The 19,870-nt window shown below is 41.5% G+C and overlaps 1 protein-coding gene across 1 annotated transcript; it reads left to right on the forward strand.

The window, feature by feature from the left end:
* The first annotated feature begins 14,030 nt into the window (after positions 1 to 14,030).
* TMEM52B (transmembrane protein 52B) lies at positions 14,031 to 17,825 on the forward strand. Its single transcript, XM_077783190.1, has 5 exons — positions 14,031 to 14,078; positions 14,685 to 14,728; positions 15,410 to 15,448; positions 16,341 to 16,507; positions 17,297 to 17,825. The coding sequence occupies exons 1-5, from the start codon at positions 14,031 to 14,033 to the stop codon at positions 17,545 to 17,547; spliced, it is 549 nt and encodes a 182-aa protein (XP_077639316.1). The 3' UTR covers positions 17,548 to 17,825.
* Positions 17,826 to 19,870: the final 2,045 nt, after the last annotated feature.

Raw genomic sequence — 19,870 nt, forward strand, 5'->3', positions numbered from 1 at the left:
CCAGTCTCTTTGGAATTGACTTCCACCATAACTTGTGCAACAAGCAGGGACAAAGGGGGAGGATGACTGTGGGTTTGGGCAGCAGAATGCCATGAGGAGTGAGCTGCTGGCTGTCCAGCTCCAGGGGTTAAATACCTGCTGTTCTCAGAGACTCCAGGTGTGATCAGGATCCTGCTGGGCTAACACAGCACACAGACCAGCACTGGCACAGTCTGCCTGTGCTGGTGAAGAGCACAAGTCCCATGAGAAGGAGGGAGTAGCCTTTTCCCTTTTAGTCTGGAGAAAAGGAAGCTCAGTGACCTTGGTGTTCTCTAAACACCTGTGAAAGGAGGTTGTAGCCAGGTGGGCATCAGTCTCTTCTCCCAGGTACGAAGTGGCAGGACAAGAGGAAGTGGCCTCAGGTTGCAGCAGGGGTGATTTAGATTAGATAATAGGAATTTTTTTTTTCATGGAACAGCTTGTCAAGTACTAGAGCAAAGAGGTAGTGAAATCAGCATCCCTGGCATGCTCAAAAAACACGTGGATGTGGCACTTGAGGACATGGTTACTGACAAACATGGTGGTGGTTCTGGGTTGATGGTTGGACTTGATGATGCTAGAGGTCTTTTCCATGAGTCTAGGAACCAGGCTGGTCATAGGCCAGCTCAGCTCCTCTCTGAGTTGACACGCTCATGGTGGTAATCTGCAGGTTTAGCAGCCCTTTTTCTCTAACAGGTGTCTGAAATCGGGAAGGAACATTAAGTTGAATCCAATCAATTAACCCCTTCTGTCTGGTTATTAGATGCAGGTTATTTATTAATCTATATTTATAGAATATAAAAATTCATTTAAACGCCAAGTCCAGTAGCTATTTCATGCATTCGAGTTTTTCCCTGAAAAGAGATACCCCAACAATCCCACCCTGTGCATCTTCTGGAGCTCTGGCAGCCTTGGGGCTGTGACCATTCCCTGGGCAGCATGTTCAGTGACCCACCACCCTTTGAGGAAAGAACCTTTTCCTAATATCTACCCTAATCCCCCCCTGACACAGCTCCAGCCATTCCCGGGTCCTGTCCCTGGTCACCAGAGAGAAGATATCAGTGCCAATTTCAGTAAAATCAATGGAATTAAAATATTGGCGTGGTAACTGCCACTGCAAGATCTTTCTGAGTGTGTGTTAAGTGCAAAATTTCCACCTAAATAAGAAATAAGAGAACAATCACCCCAAATCCAACCACTGCTTTACCTAGGGCAGTTTTTGTTTTCATTTTCATTAGCAATTCAAAAATTTTTTTTTTTTTTTTTTTTGCAGAGCATACAAGAAAATGCCAAAAGTTCACTGATGCAGAGTGGAGTGTCTTCCTGTCACCACTAATGAATGATCATTTTAAGCCCTAAAAGTCTTGGGTAAGGCTTCCAACACCTTTGTAACTTTTAGAATATAATTAAGGAGTAATGTTTTGCATGCAACCACATCACAAATATCACAATGTAACTTAGCTGAAATAATGATCCTTGTTTTACATTATTGAGAAATCAGGATGCAATCCAGATTAACAAGGCTAAAAACCTTTAAAGACTGCTGGGCCAGCATACACATCAACCTTTAAATTCATGGGTCTACATTGGGACCTTCTAGATTCATCCAGGTCCCCAGGATTAATATTTTATATTGGCTGTCCTTCCTTTTCCAGAGTTATCTTGCTGTAATAAATTGTATGATTAAGGTGTAATATGGGGTTATCTGTGATTTTGTTTTTTTTATTATTCAACTTGTCGACTCACTGGCTTTCCTGCAGCCAGCTCCAGAAACTTCCATTCATAACAGAAATGCCTTGTTTACCTGCCTGAATGCATAATTTCTTCAGATGCACTTCATCCAGCAAACTTCTACAAAATTCTCTCTTGCTGTTAGCTCAGGAACAGCTTCATGAGCTTGTTGTTTGTTGTTTTTTTGTTTTTTTCTGAAGATATGACTTCTGAAAGCCAGCAGGTTAAATGCAAAATTGAGCTAATTAATGCCAGCCTTACAAATCTGAAATTCCAGCTGCTTTTCACAAAATTGCCCTCAATTTTTTTACATTTTCATATCCTTATTTCTTATACTTGTATCGTTCCATTTTATCATTACCATACAAAGAGAAAGAAAATGGAGTTGGCTGAGGGATAAAGAGAAAAATTAATGGAAGATAAAGGACATGCAGTTCATTTCTGCATATTGGATTGCAGTCAAATTCCTACAATAAAATAAAATACAGACAGCAACTATAAGTATCAGAATACAGCCTCATCTTTCTTCATAGTTTCAAATGTATCCAGTATTTTCCCTCAAATCCTTACACCTAATTAAAAAAGATTGCTTCTTTCTTGCATGACTGTAACTCTAGGTTCAGTCCTGTGTTTTGTCCTTAGAAAATTGGAAATAATACTGAATTTACTGGGAGTAATGTGTTTAGCGTGGATGGCAGGATCTGGACTTTTCATTACTATGTCTGACTGATGGAAAAATAAGTGGGCTTTAGGATTTCTAAATTTTTAATTTTAATTTTAATATAAAAATATTAAATATTACCGGCCTCAGTAATGTCACTTTACAACAATTGTTGATGGCTGAATATAAAATGAAATAATAATGTGCAAGACTTCTTTAAATGTGTATGTAGAAGTCACACACATCTATGAAACACATGACTTTAGAATGGGGAAATGAATATATGAATATATTAAATGAATATATGTAAATGTAATCTGGATTTTCTTTTATTCCTAAAATCAGAGAGATGGTCAAATAAATATCTATGATTTGTGCAGACATCTTACAGAGTTACTAGGTCTATTTCCTTTATTTAAGCTTGTAAAGTGATTTATCCTGATGACAGTGAAGGACTTGGGAACACAGGTTTGCCTTCATTATCTAGCAGAATAAGTAGTGGCTACACCACTCTCATCTGGTGAAGATGGATTCAAATCTCCAAGCTATTTTTCAACTCTTTTTGATGCAAAGTGAAAGAAAAGTGCAGCAGAAAAATGGTGCAGCCAGCCAGTACCATGCATCTTAATGCAAAATTAATGCCTAATAATTTTTGAGACATAAATCTAGAGGTGTACCTTTTGTGCTGGGCATTTTGCCACTGTTTGGCTTTAAGTGAGTAAATAACAATTTGACTTATTTGAATTAATTTCTGAATAGCCCCTAAGTTATATGCATGGCATTTATTTGCTTAGTGAACAGAGGCCAGCTCTATCACAAAGGCATATTTCTGCTGACCAGCAACAAATAGTATAACAGACATTCCTTCTTTAATAAATGTATAAAATGTGGTGTGGTGAACATTAGGGTTGAATGTAGTTTCTAATCTCTCCATTTCAAGCTCTGGAATGTGATAGTCCTGGTTTTAGATAACAATAGAAATACCAAGCAATATGAATAAGAAAGTCAACTTAAATTCCTAAACTGTGTTTGTCTTCTGAAGCTGAGGAAGTGAAGTTCTCCTTCTGACTGACACTTCTTGCTGCTGTGGAGGCAGATCAGAACCAGAGAGTTGTTGGAGGATGTAAAATCAGGCACTTCATAGCTGCTACATCTCTCCTCCTTCACTCAGCACCTCTGAAAGTCCTTGTGCTCTTTCTCATGGGAGGGAGAGAATGAGAGGTGCAAGCCTCAGAGATGTACAAGGCTATTAAAACTTGTCTGGAGGTTTTGGAGAAGTGTCCAAGACCCCAAACCTAAGTCCCTTTGTCTATTTGTAAATGAGCAGGTGCAGAGTCAGTGAGATCTCTGTGGACATCCACAGCACAAGCAGACTGAGTTTCTCCAGAGAGCTGCTCGTGTGCTGTGGGCAGTAAAGTGGATCAGCCCATCCTCTTATCAGCCAGGAGAATTCCAGATTTCTAATCAGCAGAGAGGGGGGGAAGGATGGTTAAGCCATAGCCCTGCTTTGGAGAGATCTAAAGATTCCCTTTCTTACACCTGAGACCTTCCCCACCAATGCATGCAGGATCTCCCATCCAGATCCATCAGCAGCTTTCCCCTGCCACTCTCCTGTCCACACCTCTGCTCTTCTCCCCTCTCTTTCTGGTTAGCTGCAGTCTTCATAATCCCCAGCTCTTCCTTTTTCCTGAACCTTTTGCCAGCAGAAGTACACCTGTACCAATTTTATTATTTAAAACCTACTTCAAGTTTTCCATAATTGAAGGCATCTGGACCTGACAGCATTTATAACCTTCTCAAACAATACTGACAGAGGCAGCCTCTGCCTTCCTTTATCTGGTTCCAACCCATCACCTCAGTGTTACCCATGTGCAATTTAGATTTGATAGCACAAGGTAGCCCTTTGGATATTCAAATCATATGAAAAAAAGCCTTACCAAAACCACTTTAACATGTCTTCCTGCACATATTCAGTGTGGGGATTTTGCACAGAATGTGTCCAGACAACTTGAGTGTTTTTCATTGTCACTGTGTTGGTACTGCACTGAATGTGTAGGGTTAACTATGCAGCAAATGAGAAAAATGTGAATGTCTTAGATTTGGGGATCATTATTAAAACTCTAAAGAATGAGAAACATTGACAAATGCTTTGTTTCATTTTTCAACCCAGAAAAAACACTAATTTAAATTATACCATTTTTAGCTTTACTCTATAAGCCACTATTATGCAAGCAAACTTCAAGAGAACAAAGGATTTAAAACACTTGCAATCGATATTTAAATTGTATTTTTGTCATACACTGAAAATATAAATGATGGTGCCCTGTAGCATGGGATCATAGGCAGGAGGATTTTCTGCTTGAAAAGAACAAAAAGCCTTTAGGACCTAAGTCCTGTGTTATCTTCTGGAGGATGCTGCTAGCTACAAGATCAGTCACTTGACTTGTATTAGACTTGACAGCTATGAATGCTTTTAGAAGCAGAGTCTGGTGGGCTTAGATTGGTATCTTTAAAAGGGAAACATCCCACATCAATGTAAGCTTAGGATAGTTGCACAAGTCAGAATTTACAGGGAACTAATAGAAAAATGTTTCATACAGGGTAAGTGGGTTCATTTGAAAAAGAAGAAAAAAAACAAAATTAAATATTAAAGAGCAGAAATACCAATCTCTGAGTTACTACTTCTTTCATATTAGAGCAAAAGGCACCACAGTGAAATAAGACTCAGCAATCCAGATTCCTTGCTCTGGAGGGTGGTTTTGCTATTAAGTTCTGTTTGCTTTAAGGGGGCTTCATTTGTTTTCTTGCTTGTCTGAAATGCAATAAAAGCTTTTTGAAAAGCTGACTGATGACATGCACTAGGCAGATTTCCATAGCAGAAGCATCTTCCAAAGCCTATGAAATGAAAAATTTAAAAAAGCCCTCATGTTCATTTGATCCAATGGAAATACAGATCTGTTCCTCCTTTATTTGGAGACCATCCCCTATAATTCAGCAACTCAGGCTGACCAGCCCTTTAAGTACTCAGTCCAAATAACCTTAATTCTCTTCCCACATAATCTGAATAGTGGTCTCCCTTCATCCATCTAGGGCAGGTCTATCTCTGCCTCCAGAAAGAAAATAAATCTCCTTCTCACTGACTTCAGTTCAGGCACCAAGAGATATCCAGCCAGCCACCAAGGTTACTGAGACAGCTGTCTGACAGATTACTGGCAGAACACATATTTTAGTTATCTTGAATTATTCCTACCTGGATGTCTAATTTCAGCCCTGTCTTGTGCAAAGCTTCTTTCTGAGCTAACTTGCATTGGCATTGACTGAAGCCATTAGCAAATGAGTCAAATGAGCACCAGGCCAGTTGAATTATTCAGCCTGGCATCCAAAGGCATAAACATGGATAAAACAGGCTGCTGGCTGCCCAATGCTCTGCCTGGCATCACTGTTTCCCCAGGCACCTGTCTCTAAGTGCTTCTCAGAAATTAGGAGCTCAGCTGAGGGGATTAGGTGAGAATGTTTCCTCCCACTTGAGCCCATTGGGAGGTTGGGCCTTTGCAAACACTTTGTTTGCTATGGTTACTCCCTACACTAAAGCTTATAAATTTTCTGAGATATCTGCTTTATCTCTTCGAAATATTCTCTGACTGCCCACACAGCAGATTGAGCTTTGAGGCATTCAGTGAGTATCAGAGAAGCTGAGGAAATTTCTATTTCCCATCTATCCATCTCCTGCAGAAACAAAGGTTTTAGCAGGAAAACCACTCAGCATTTAAAGTATTAATTCAGATTCTGTCTTGTGTGAGCCAGAAGCATTTTGCAGGCTGTGGATTTTAGTGGACTCATGTTCAGGGCTCTCAGGTTCAGTCCTTGATTCAGGAGAAGCTGGCTGTTTGTTGCCTTCTCCTGTTTGCACAGCTGAGGTGACATAGGGATATCAGCACAGAACTTCTCAGTCAAAAAATCTCAAGTCAGAAGGATCAGGTTTTACTCACTTCAGAGCAGTGGTTCATGGCACCTTGTTACGGCCTTTCACAGACAGAGTTGAATTCGGGGTGTTAATTTGGAAATTGGATGTTTATTGCCATAACACCAGCCAGGGAGCTGTGAAGTCCTAGCTCTCTCCCCCTTTCCCTACTCCTACTTTTAGCAGGCTGTGTGTATTTTAATTAGACGTAATATTGACCTGGTAAGACACAGAATAAAACCCTAACAAGACAATCAAATGGAGAGAAGAAAAAGAAAAAAAAAAGAAGTGGCCTGAAATTGTCTTATGCTTATAAGTGCTTGTCATATTTCTAATGTTTTACAGAGATCAGACTTCAGTAACCCAAAGGACAATTTTGTCCTTTGTTCTCTTGCATTTTTTTTTTCAATGTGCAGGAAAGGATTCATGTATTTGGAATAAATCCATTACCTAATTATCATTTTTATCTAAATCCAGGCCAAGGTGAGAAGAAGCCAAAGTATTTCTGAAAAGCAAACCAGGCGTTTGCAACCAATTCTTAAAACACAGAACAAACAGCCAGACACACCGAATTCATCTTGCCCAACTTTAGTGTCCATCAAGGGGACACTAAAGCTCCCTTTGTGATAACTGGGAACAGCCTGCAAGGTGTGTACAGAGGAGATCCAGCATGGTCACTCTCAGCTGACTTTGCCCAGGAATGGCAAAGGCTTTAAGCATACAGCTCACTTAATTTAGAAATCGATAACAGACTGTGCTCTAGAAATGCTAATTTCTTTTTGCTGACCACAACAGGAACTTGAGGAACAGTTCAGATAAGGACTGGGTTGAGATTAGATACTGGGAGAAAATTACTCAGTTTAAAGAGTGCTGAGGCCCTGGCACAGGGTGCCCAGAGAAGCTGTGGCTGCCTCATCCCTGGAAGTGCCAAGGCCAGGCTGGATGGGGCTCTGAGCATTCCCCACTCCATCTGCTTCACATGTTTAGTAAAACAGGGCATATCTCTCATCCTAAAGACAGGTGAGTCCTGTACTCCATAGTCTCTGATTCCCCATCTGGCAACATATTTGTATACACAGATTTTTGGGACATCAGACTTCTTGCACATCCTTGTTCCCAGAAGGGATGAGACTACCTTTGTAGCTGAGGAGATAGATTATTTTTATCTATAGGTGTAAATACAGAGGGAAGTCTGCAGTTTGTGCTGTCCAAGAGTCTTAACTATTATTTGCCCAAAAACTCCGAGCCATCCCCCTGTGAGGTCACATAGGATGCCAGCTCTCTACCTTCTGCTCTTCCCCTGCAGAGGAGGGAGGGGTAAATTCAAATCTGCATCCATATGAGAGCATGGGAAAACCAGACTGGAGTCTGGTTTCAGATGTTACAGAAGTTCCAGACAGGGGACCTCAGACTAGAAAGTTGGTAATTTTCCTCTGTGTTTAGAAATCTCTGGGAGCAATTTCCCTGAAGAAGCAAGATCAGCATCCTGCTATCAGCAGAGGGGACCTTGACCATTCTGCATGAAACAACCACATCACAACCCAGATAGGCAAGATTGTGCATTTTCAGTCAATTCCTTTCCTTCAGGAGGCCCTTTACTTTTTGTCTTGTACACCTTGTACAAAGAGAATGAAGTAAAACCCTCTGTCCTAAATAGGCAAGGACTTCAGAGGCATCAAGTTTACTGAAACTCAAGAAGGGGATCACAAATCAAAGGGGGCTGTGCTGACCTACGAAAGCATTGTCCTTGCATCACCAGAGAAATGGACTGTGCTTTTACCTGTTGCTATCTGACACATATAGCTCAACCATAAATAACTAGCTGATGCACCCATTGAACTGCTGCTTTCAGGTCGGAGTTTCTTTCTGTGCCCCCAAGAAAAGCAACATCAGCATCATTTCCCACACTCAAGGAAAAAGTTAACTGACTGCATCCCATAGTTGTTTCCCTGTATCTATTTCTTCATTTCACTATGTGTGTGGCATTCCTTCTAGTGTAAGTCTGAACTGCAGTAGAAAGCACAGGAGTGACACCACTGAAGCTATAACATGAAACTGGATATGTACAGTATATTTTTCCCCTTGTGATGGCCCTCATGGATGAGCTCACAGTGAATTTGTTTGATCCTGTGCTCTGACTTTTCAAGATTCATGGACATTGGCAGATGCAGTCATTTCAAATTGGCGGGTGGGTTTAAAGCTCACTTCATTGGTCTCTATATAAAATATAAACCTGCTTTTTTTTTTTTCATTATTTTGCACTAGTCTTATTGTGCCAGGCAACTCTAATTCTTGCTTTCCTTTGTGTTATGTAGCTGAATCAAGGGAATTAGCACAACATGTGGCACTGCTTCAGTGTCAGTCACTGAAGGGAAAAGCTTGGTTTCTTCAATAGCTTGTGTTCTCTGCAGCTTTTAGAAGGAACATTTAAAAACAGAGTTTTCCAAAGCCTTTCTGGTCTCACTTCACAGGATAATTTCATACATAATTTGTCTGCAAGGTTGGCTGGGGGTCAATTTTATTAAAAAGTTCAAGGTAAAGCAGTGGAGAAAGGGAAAGAAGGCAGAAAGCAAGGGACTGCTCTTATCCCTTGTGGAAAAACATAAAAATAATTTGGTGAGGTTGGAGTGGAAGAAACTGTCCAGGGAGGTGGTGGAGTTACTGTCTCAGGAGGTGTTTAAAACAAGACTGGACATGGCACTTACTGCCATGGTCTGGTTGATAATGTGGTGATCCAGGATGGTCTCAGAGGCCTTTTCCAACCCAAATGATCCTGTGATCCTGTGACTGCTAAACCAGGGCTGACCCAAACAGCTGGAATTACACCAGGAACCATAAGTAGGACTCAAGAACCTGAGTGAAATTGCATACAAGTGATGATTTATTAGTCAACATCATTGGTTAGTACAGAAAAAAAGATGGTGTAGAAAGCAGGTGGAGGAGGCACATGCTCATGGAGACTTAGAAGCAACTGCACATCAGAATTTTTCCTTCAACAGACCCAAGGTGGGACCCTAATTTACCTGGGCTGGAGAGAATTTAGCAAGGTGCCACAGATGGGGATAATTTGGTGTAAAGCATGCTATCCTGAAAGCCACAAATTGGTCAAAACTGTGTGAGGTAAAGTAGGACAGGACTGTGACTTTCATCAAATGATTGAAGGTGACTGCCAAAAAATACACTAATCCTCAGAATCTAGAGGAGGCTGTACAGTTAGAAACTATCTTTTTAGTTTCTATAAAGATAGAATTCGTTTCTATATATAGAAATATAATTTCTATATAGGACAGTCGGCCCCAGATATTAGAAGCAAACTCCAGAAAATGGAAGGAGTGGAGTGGTGTTGGCTCAGGAACGTTGTTAGATGAAGTTTGGAAAGCATTTTCCAACAGGGATAGATAGGGAAAAGGCAATGTGACCGGCTGGAAAGGAAAACGAGAGCCACGAGAACGCAGTTGGAACTCTAGAGGGTGCTAAGAGACCGCCCAACAGGGAAGGAGCAAGAGGAAGGTGAGGTGGAAAAAGGGGAACAAGGGGAGGCAGGAGGCTCCCATCGTTTCCCAGACAACAATCAGAAGAAAAGCAGAGCACACTTGGTAAGGAAAAAGCACCTTGGTCCGCGGGCTGGGAAGTTGGACCCTGCCTAACAGAGGGGAAATATTGAAGGGATACAGGAGATTCTACATCAGCTTAACCCCTGAGGCTGGGGAAAGAAGAGCGAAATTTTTGGTAAGCACAGGGGTAACTTATTCTGTATTGAGTACATGTAAAGGAAAGCTTAGGAAGGATGTGGTAAATGTAAATTGGTAAATTGCAAATTGTTACACGTAAATTGGCACATGTGGTAAATGTACACGATGTGATAAATGTAACTGGTGCTACAGGGAAAAGTGAAACTCGGTCATTTTTACAGCCCATGAAATTTAAATTAGGAAACAACTGCACTGCTCATCAGTTTCTATATATGCCTTAATGCCCAGTCCACTTGTTGAGGAGAGATTTATGGGGAAAATTGGATGCTCAGGTAACTTGTGCGGACCTGGGGGTCCTGATGCAGAGGTTGGGAACCTGGAGGAGACCTGTGGACTATTTCTCTAACCAGCGGGACAATGTGAGCAGAGGATGGCCAGGATGCTTGCGAGCAATTGCTGCAGCTGTTCTACTGATCCAAGCCAGGAAGCTCAGGCTGGATAGCACATCACTGCTTTTGTTCCTCACATGGTGACATCCATATTAGAGCAAAAGGAGGGGCATTGGCTGTCCCAGCAGGATGCTCAGATACCAAGTTATGCTCTTGGAACAGGATGATGTTGGAGTTAAAGACAACAGCAGCCATGAATACAGCAGTTTTCCTTGATCCAAAGGCAATGGGCAAGGGAACCCTGACACAGGATTGGCTCCAAACCATGGTACAGGTATATTCCAGCAGAACTCATTTGCAGGATAAACCAGTAGAGAGTCCTGATTTAGAATTATTCACAAATGGTAGCAGTTTCATGAAAGATGGAAAATGGATGGCAAGATATGCAGTGGTGACTGCCACTGAGGTATTGGAAGCTCAATCTTTACCAATCAATACATCAGACCAAAAGTAAGAGATAATAGCATTAAAACAAGCATTTAACTTGGCAGTGGGCAGAAGAGTGAATATCTGGATTGATCCTATATATTAATTTGTTGTGATTCATGCCTCTGGAGCCATATGGAAGGAAAGAGGACTGCTGTTGGCTCAAGGATCATCTATTCAACACAGAGAAGAAATTTCACAACTTCTGAAAAAAGTTGAAAAACCAAAGGAGGTGGCAGTGATGCATTGTAAAGCACTTCAATCTGGACAAACTGATGTTAGAGTGAGAAACCAACTGGCAGACAAGGCAGCTCGAGGAGTAGCTGAAAAAGGCATCCCAAGCTTCTTTTTGTGTTAGTGCCACAAAAAATAAATTGATACAATTTAAGGCTAATTCTGACAGTGAGGATCAATGTTTAGAAAATATATTAAAAGCCACTAAGAATCAAGAGGGATGGTGGGTAACAAGCAGCCAACAGGTTATAGTTCCACTTCCTGTAAGGAGGAAAGTAATGGGAAAAGAACAGAGCAAATCCCTCAGGGGAACTGAGTCCCTGACACCTAGTCTCCAAAACTCTGTATTTAGTGTGGGAATGACTGAAATAGAAGAATCTGTAACAGTGCAATGTCCAATTTATTTAAAAACAATCCCATAAGCAGGAAAAGGCCACCTTCTGGAGCAATTAAAGACAAGTTTCACAAGCTTTAAAAGGGAAAAATTTGCCAGATTAAGAATTCTTTGCACCTGTTGGGTAATGCAATGATCATTCCTGAAAAACCACTGGCCTATGGAACTGCACCATGCCCATTCTGTAGGAAGAACAGGAGAGGAGCCAGCCCAGTTGTGCCAACTTTTATCAGTTCACCAAGCAGTCAGCTTTGACTTTGGGATCACCAGCCACCAGGGACCACCAAAGAGACCCCCAGGACAGAAAAACACATCTGCAGAGAGGAGGGAAAATATGTTAATGATTCTGGGGAAATGATTATCAAATGTATTGTTTATTCCAGGACAATCAATGAATGTGTCTGCAAAATAAAACCTCTAAATAGGAGCTTTTTCTGTACTCAGCATGCACAATAATCAAGAGGATATCCCCTCATGCATCCAGCCAAATAAAGAATGCCTGCTTCTTAATGCTACATTGGTGTTAAGGAGTTTGTATTTTTACCTATTTTTGGTAACACTGGAAGCAAAGTGTTACTAGAAATGCCACAGTAATTGAAGAAGAGTAATAAATAAGTTTCAGTAAGAATAAATTATGATATCCTTTTGGAGGGGTCACAGTTTCATGTCACACTGCAGTTTTTTCTTTAGGGATTTTTTTTGTCACTTTTCCTGCTATTTCTGCATTTGGATCATCCCAGAATTTGAGATTATTATATGACTGAGTTTCAGCTAAAACCAAGTGAAGATCTATTGAATTATCATAGTAATAATAAAAAGCCCTGGAAACACTGGTGATTTGTACTCCCTTTCCACACTGAATCCCACCAGTTTCAAAAGCCATGCATACAAGAACTATTTTACAGTTCTGCTATGTCTTTTCTTCTAAGACTTCTCTAATGCACCGAAGAATTTAGAAGGACGTTGATCAATTCCTATATAAATACAATATGAGTAGGTCATGTTTCTTTCTTTCTTTGTTACTTCTACATCAGAAGCCTCCTTCCAGCAGACATGGATGGATGGATGGATGGATGGATGGATGGATGGATGGATGGATGGATACTGCACCACTACTTTTATAATTAGAGAATGGCAAATGGGTTTTAGCCTGCCTTGGGAGAAAACATTATGTTCATGAATCCATTGGTTCTGCTCTGCAACTCTAAAATGTAGCACCAGGGCTAATGATTCACCAGTTTAATGTGAAAGGGCTGTGATTGCAACAAGGGGCAACAAGTCTCACCAGCTGCTATCCTGCCTCCAACAAACATTTATGCACCAGTCCCAGGAGGTTCCCAAACACAAATTGTTACACATTACTGCAGTGCATTTTTTTCTGTCACAGCTATTCAAGAGAAAGATTAGAAGAACCCAATTACATGACTGTAATAACACTGTGCATAGCCACGAGCACTAACAGAAATTTTAAGCAACTCTACAAGACAGAGAAAATTAATGGGTTGTTGAATGAAGCCTGTGAATATAACCAGTCATAGGACTAATAGTATCCAGGACAGGAGAATCAACATGTTATCCCTCTGCTGTAAGAGATTGAGTGGGGGACTTGGCTGGCCATGCAGGAAGTTTGGGAGTAGGATCTGTGAGTGAACAATCTCTCAGCTGCAGAAGTGATGTAATAGGACATGAACAGGTAGGGGGGATGATGGCAGAGCCTTAAAATAAGAGGTAAAAGGGTTGCTGCATATGAAAAAAAAAATATATGCATATGCATACATATATGTTGCATATATATACACATGTGTCAACATATACACACATACATATAACTTCATAAATATTAAATGCTGAATATAGTTATTATATGGCAAATTCTTTCACTTCTAAGTCAGGAGACTGGGTGGTCAGAGGTAGAACAATGTGAGTGCAGGAACAGAAAAGGTACTGGAGGATGGAGAAGAATCTGAAAATTCCATTTAAACAAGGTCAGTAACATGACCTTCAACCCACTCCCCTCAGGGTAGGGGCGGGGAGAGAAATAATTGGGAATGAACAAACTCAGGGACCCTTTCTGCTCATAGAAGGGAAGGGTCAGGCCTGCAGAGATCTCATGACGCCCTTCACTGAAGTAGTTAAACATCTAAAGTAAGAACCTGTAGCCACTGCTCTTCTGATCTGACTGGAAGGTTGTAGAAATCTCTTCAAAAGAGGAAGAGAACTGGGCAAGTAGAATAACAAAAAGAGACAGGCAGAAAAAATCAGGAACTGCCAGGGACAGAAAGGAAAAGAGAGAAAGCAAAAACTTGAAGGGCAGAATAGGAGGAAGACATTGGATTCAACACACAGCACAGAAGCTGCTCCTTCTCCTGGCCACTGGACTGGTGAGGATGAACTGAAAATAGAAAGGACAAGAAGACTCCAAGCAGCTTGAAACACCAAGAGGCCACAGAACCACCTTACAGGGATGCATAACTCAGGCATGATCTGCTTTGTTGTAGGGGGTTTCTTATGGGTAAGTCATCTTTGACATTCCTTTTTATGGGGTCTCTGCTCAGCTATGGAGTTACCTTGGAAAGACAGAGGGCCATTAGCAATAATAATTCCCCTGATACTAGAAAGAACTGGACATTTAAAACGCACACACAGAGGAGATAATAACTGCTGTTCTTCCAGGGATGGAAACTCAGACATCAGGGTACCCAAGGCAAAGGAATGAGAAGGGTAGGAGTGCTGAAGGGACAGAGCAGTTTTCAAGCCAGGGTGGGTATAATATGAAGCAGGGTATTTAAATGTTCTTAATATTTGAGCGTGGAGAAGGATCCACAGCTGGAGAATGACATGGCTTGTAGTGGAGAAAGGGAAGGTTGTGGTGACGGTGAAGTTAAGAACAGTACTGAATAGGATTTTAAGGACTACAGGAAGTTAAAATATGAAACAATGCTGTTGGTAAGAGTAACTTCAAATCTACAGCAGAATATACAATAGAAACAATGGAAGATAAATAACAGTACGTTGTTACCAAAGGAGATCCAGACTCATAATATAAAAGATACGCAAGATGCATTTGACAAAGATTTAATTCACTTCCACTGTGTCTTTGCTGCTTTTCTCCTTCTAGTTCCCCCACGTGAGAGGTGAGGAAGGCTGCCTTAACACTGAACTGTTAAGTATTTGTCAATCTTGCTCTTCTTTAGAGAAAACACTGAACAACAAAGACAATACTGGACATGGGTGTTATGACCTGATGGTTGACATTTTCCACAAAATCTTATTTAGTTGTATTAAAGATTCATGTAAAATCACCATTACTTTGAATGTGAACTGTATCAATTGCTATTTTTGTTGATCAACAGACTGATTGCGTGGTACTGCTCCTGCTGCCTATTTGCACTGCTGCAATAGTTAAGAGCTTTCTGGTGTATTTTCAGTTGACTGGGATTATGAATTTAGAATCGAGCTTTCCTGAAAAAATTGGTTTGAAATATACTGCATTGGTGAATATTACTATCAGTGATGTCATTTTTAAGAATAACTGAAATTACATATTGACAAAAAAGAAAAAAAACAAACATGAATGCAGATCTCTAAGGTTTGCAAAGGGAACTGGGCAAGGATAAATATCAGGAAAACAATCAAGGTATAAAGCCAACAGAAGGGAAATTCACCTGACAGGGATATTGATGAGGTCCTCCACATAGCACAATGAGTTTTTCATCATTGTGGCATCTGGAATTTGGACAGGAAGTGAGGAGCATGAGGGGAGAGGGAGGAGGATACCATAGGGATCTTTGCCTTTATTTGGTGTTCTGTGGATAACGATTTCCTGCACCCTCTTCTCTTCAGCTGTACAGGTACAGAATGGGACCATCTGTGGTATATCTGGTAAGATAACATGTTTACTCTACATATCTGCATCTCTAGACAATTCCAGTAGCAAAGGGTGGGATTAAATGTGACCTGCTCAAGAGTGATGCCACCCCCTCCTTTTCCCTGGGATTCTCTAAAGCTCTGCAAGAGCAAGGCAACCCCTCAGATATCTCACTGTCTTTAACAAAAGTTGACCCACCAGCCTCCTTTTTTATTCCACATATTTAGTCATATGAACATGATTAATAAAGTATTCATGGCACAGTATGCCTTTTAAAAGACTGATTTTTAAAATAAGTTCTGTCTGATTTCTTAGTTATTCCCACCAGATTAAGAAGGATGGTAGTTGTTGAGCATCTGGAAGGCTGAATTGATAAGGGTATGTGAGAAGATTGTAAGATCCACTTTTTCCTCTCTGCTTGTCACTCATGACTAGATGTCTGGAATATCTAGTTTTGGTCCTCTAATACAAAACAGGTGTTGGCAAACTGAAGCCAGTCCCCTGGAAAGCCAATAAAAAGAAGCAGGTTTCTTCAGCCTGGAGGAAGCTAAGGGGATAAAGTAATTGCAGTTTTCCACTAACCAGGGGGGATCTTGAGAGAAGATAGAGACTTCTCAGAGGTGCTCAGTAGAAGCACATAAGGTGGCTGACAAAACTGCAGACAGGAAAATTCTGATTAGATAGGATAAAAAATGCTTCCTCTGAGGATGGTGCGGAACTTGAACAGGTGCCTGGAGGGAATGATGGATCTACATCCCTGGATACTGTCCAAACTCAGCTGGACAAATCCCCAGGTGACTTTGTTTAGCTTTGAGGTTAACCATGCTGTAAGCAGTCAGAGACATTAAGAGGCATCCTGTAAACAAAAATCTTTCTGTCCTAACTCTGTGTCCCCTCCCGTTGCAGGCTGGTGCTGGTGATTGGGGGGCTCCTGCTCCTGTGTGGCCTGGTCTCTGTCTGCCTGAGGTGCTGCTTCCAGTGCCATCAGACAGGGGACGAGGCGGGCCCCCCACCCTACGAGGTCACCGTCATTGCGTTTGACCACGACAGCACCCTCCAGAGCACCATCACTTGTGAGTTGGCCTTGCCCCATCCTGGGGACTTCAACACCCTGTGAAGTGGGGGCTGCACTCTTAAGCCCAGCTGGTGACACCCCAAGGCTGACAGAGGGATGTTGTAGTAAAATGTGGCGAACCCCAGATCCGGGAAGAAATTATGTCTGGCTCCAGATCAGAAGGCTGAAGGATCTGCTTTATTAAAACTATACTATATTACATGAATATACTATTTAAAGAGAGACTATCCTGTTCTACATATATACTTCTTACTTGCCTAACTAATTCACAAAACACATGACTCTCTGCTGAGAGTCCGAGCCACAGAACCTTCACCAGAATCCAATCCAGCAATCACTTCAGGTAAACAATCCCCATACCAAATTCCACATGGGGAAAACAAAGGAGCAGAGACAAAGATTGTTTTCTCTTCTCTCTGTGCTTCTCCAAGAAATCCCGAGACACACAATTATGTCTCTCTGTCCAGAGAATGTGAATGTCACAGGAAGTTCATGGCAGGATGGAGAGAAAACAACCTCTGCACGTGCTGCAAACTAAGGCACTCAGCTGTGAGACAAGTTTGGGTGGAATAAGGGTTCAGTGGCATTTCAGGAGAGAGGAGTTGTGGGATGCTGCTAGCAGGATTTCACACACATACTCCTTTTAGGGAAGACTCAAGGAGCAGGAAAAGAAAAACATTCTGGCTGTGGGAATAGAAGAGGCTATGCCCTATGGGTATCCTTACCCTCCTCTAACCACATGATGCTCTCAGGATGAGGCAAACAGCTTTGGTCTCCTCTCTTCCAGCTCTCCACTCGGTGTTTGGCCCTGCTGCCAGGAGGATATTTGCTGTGGCACACTCCCACAATGCTGCCCAGGGAACACCTCCCCTCTCTGCATCAGACACCCCTCCAGTGTACGAGGAAGCTCTGCACATGAGCAGGTTCACCGTGGCCAAGGCAGGGCAGAAGGTGCCCGAGCTGGATCCAGTGCCGGAGGAAAAGCCACAGGCACCCACCGAGGGCAAGGACACCCAGCCAGCCCTCCCAGGACACTGATGGATGTCTGGTTTCACCTGAGAGCAAAAAATACAGCATAGTTGCATGCAGAGACTAATTCAGGTGGGCAGGGTTTTAAGAATTTCAGATTAACTTCCTTAATCAATTGAGAAAGGGGGGTTGGACGGGGTGGGGGGGAAGCAACTAAAATTCCAACTATGTTCAGATCTAGTATAGTCTAATGGTTCTTTTTGACAACTCCTTCAGATAATTTGTGTTTTCCAAGCCCACTCATTACATGCACACAAGACTAGAATCACACTTTGCATAAATACACAGGCAGCAGGATCAAGGTGCTGAGCCATTTTGTAGGCTAGTGATTGGCAGGGTGGCTGCAGATACAGTCTCATTCCACTTGCCTTTAGTCTAATTTTCCTCAGGATGGCAGAGAGGTCTTCAAAACAGAAAAAAATAAAAGATATTTGCATAGGTCTATTACTACCCAATATTAACACCAAACTTCTGGAAATTGCTAATCATTTATAAATTATGAATGAATTAAAAAAAAAAATTATGGGAACAATCTGCATGTAAATGGGAGACAGCATACATACAGACAGTATGCCCTTAATGCCCTGCAGAATACATAGAATGAACAAAGCTTGGTTCTGAATGGGATATATAGCAATTCTGAAATGGTAGTCACAAGCTCTTCTATTTCAATTGAAAAATATTATATATGTACCAACAGATCAAACAAGGGGAGCAGAAAGAATACTACCCCTGCAATAAAGCTCAAACATATTTTTAATGCATTCATATAGTATAACTTATTAATTCCCAATGTTGCTGTCAAAACCAGATCAATTGAAGTAAGGCCATTTAAAACATGCAAGCCATTTCTCAGATTGAATTTTTGAGTTTCTTCTGGTCAATACAAATATGCTGAAGCATCCAGAAATATTAATGAAACTGGATGAAAATAGGTATGGCCCATCTGTAAAACCTTGGACTAGGCTGTCAGGATGAGTGTGGAACTACATCAGAGTTGTCTCTACCAGGATTCAGCACCTGAAAACATTAAAGCAGCACAACATTAAATATCACATGATGATTCTTTCAGCCATGAATAACTTGCATGTATGTGTTCATGCTGATATGAAGGCACAGGTCACATCTTTCTGAAATGCCTGCATGACCCTTCCTGCTGAAGTACCCAAATTCCCACTTTAGTTAATATGCTGGTCTCCTTTCCTGTGAAATACAGAAAATACAGTTATTTTGTAGATAAGAAGAACAAGGACAATGTTGGACAAGGTCCATCCATCATAGACTAGGTCCCAAACATGTTTAGGAACCTAACTGCTGTTGAGATTACAACCATAGAAAATTTTAGAGAAGGTTGATAAAATAGCTTCAGGGATAGAATAAAACTAAATTGAACAACCAAAACATCTTTGATGATGCCCCAGACCTTGACCAGCCACAGAAATGTTGTATTTAAAGGAATTTAATGAGGGTCTTGATTTTGAGGTCACAAACTTCTTCCTAAATTGTCTAGTCATTATTAACTGTATCATTAGCAAGTGATAAACTGGAATGGAATAAATAAAGAAGTTACATATAAGTTTATTTCCCTTCTGCTATTACACCTTTCTTCAGTCTTGCAATTGTAGAATGGTTTGGGTTGGAGGGGACCTTAAAAATCATCGGGTTCCAACCCCACTGCCATGGGCAGGGACACCTTTGGCTAGACCAGGTTGCTTAGAGCCCCATCCAGCCTGGCCTTGAAATAAAAATAATAATTATAACTGCTTGTGGAGCACCTGTTTGAGTGACCTCTTTTATCAGCTGCTCTCTGAAATGCTGTTCAGGCCTGGCTTCACCAAGCTGCAGAACATTTCCTGGAAGGCTCTTGTTTACTCCACAGTAAAAGCCTGAAGCAAGCAGAGACATTTGAGTCTGCTGAACATATGTCAAGTACTGTCAAGCCCAGAAACTCCCTGGAAATCTTCACAGTGCTTTTTGGGGAGAACATCCAGCTCATCCTGCCTGCAAACCCTGAGCTATCCTGGCATTTAACACGTGATGGTCACTCTGCTCTACGGGACAGTAATTCTGCCAAGAAAGCCCAGTAATCCCAGTGCAGGAGCAGTCATTAAAGCATCTTCCAATCCCTGAAATCCCTTCCTGCAGTCAGGCTCAGCTCTCTCTTAGAAAGGGGCTCAGGACTGGACAGACAGCATCTTTTCCCTCCTGGACCAAACTCCTTTGTCCTTGTGAAACAGTAAATATCCTAAAGCACAAGGCCAGTTCTGAGGTGAAGCCTTTCCACATGATGTTCCCCGAGCAGCCCCAGTGCTGAGCTGCACCAGTCCTGCAG

This window comes from Lonchura striata, chromosome 5 (genome assembly GCF_046129695.1).
Source record: "Lonchura striata isolate bLonStr1 chromosome 5, bLonStr1.mat, whole genome shotgun sequence".
In the NCBI taxonomy this organism is placed as follows: domain Eukaryota; kingdom Metazoa; phylum Chordata; class Aves; order Passeriformes; family Estrildidae; genus Lonchura; species Lonchura striata.

Bases quoted from the DNA above. Each gene is read 5' to 3' on its own strand.
- TMEM52B (XM_077783190.1), top strand. From the start codon at position 14,031: ATGCATAACTCAGGCATGATCTGCTTTGTTGTAGGGGGTTTCTTATGG. The intron at 14,729-15,409 runs GTTAAGTATTTG...TCTTCTCTTCAG, and splicing joins GGCTGCCTTAACACTGAACT to CTGTACAGGTACAGAATGGG. The intron at 15,449-16,340 runs GTAAGATAACAT...CTCCCGTTGCAG, and splicing joins GACCATCTGTGGTATATCTG to GCTGGTGCTGGTGATTGGGG.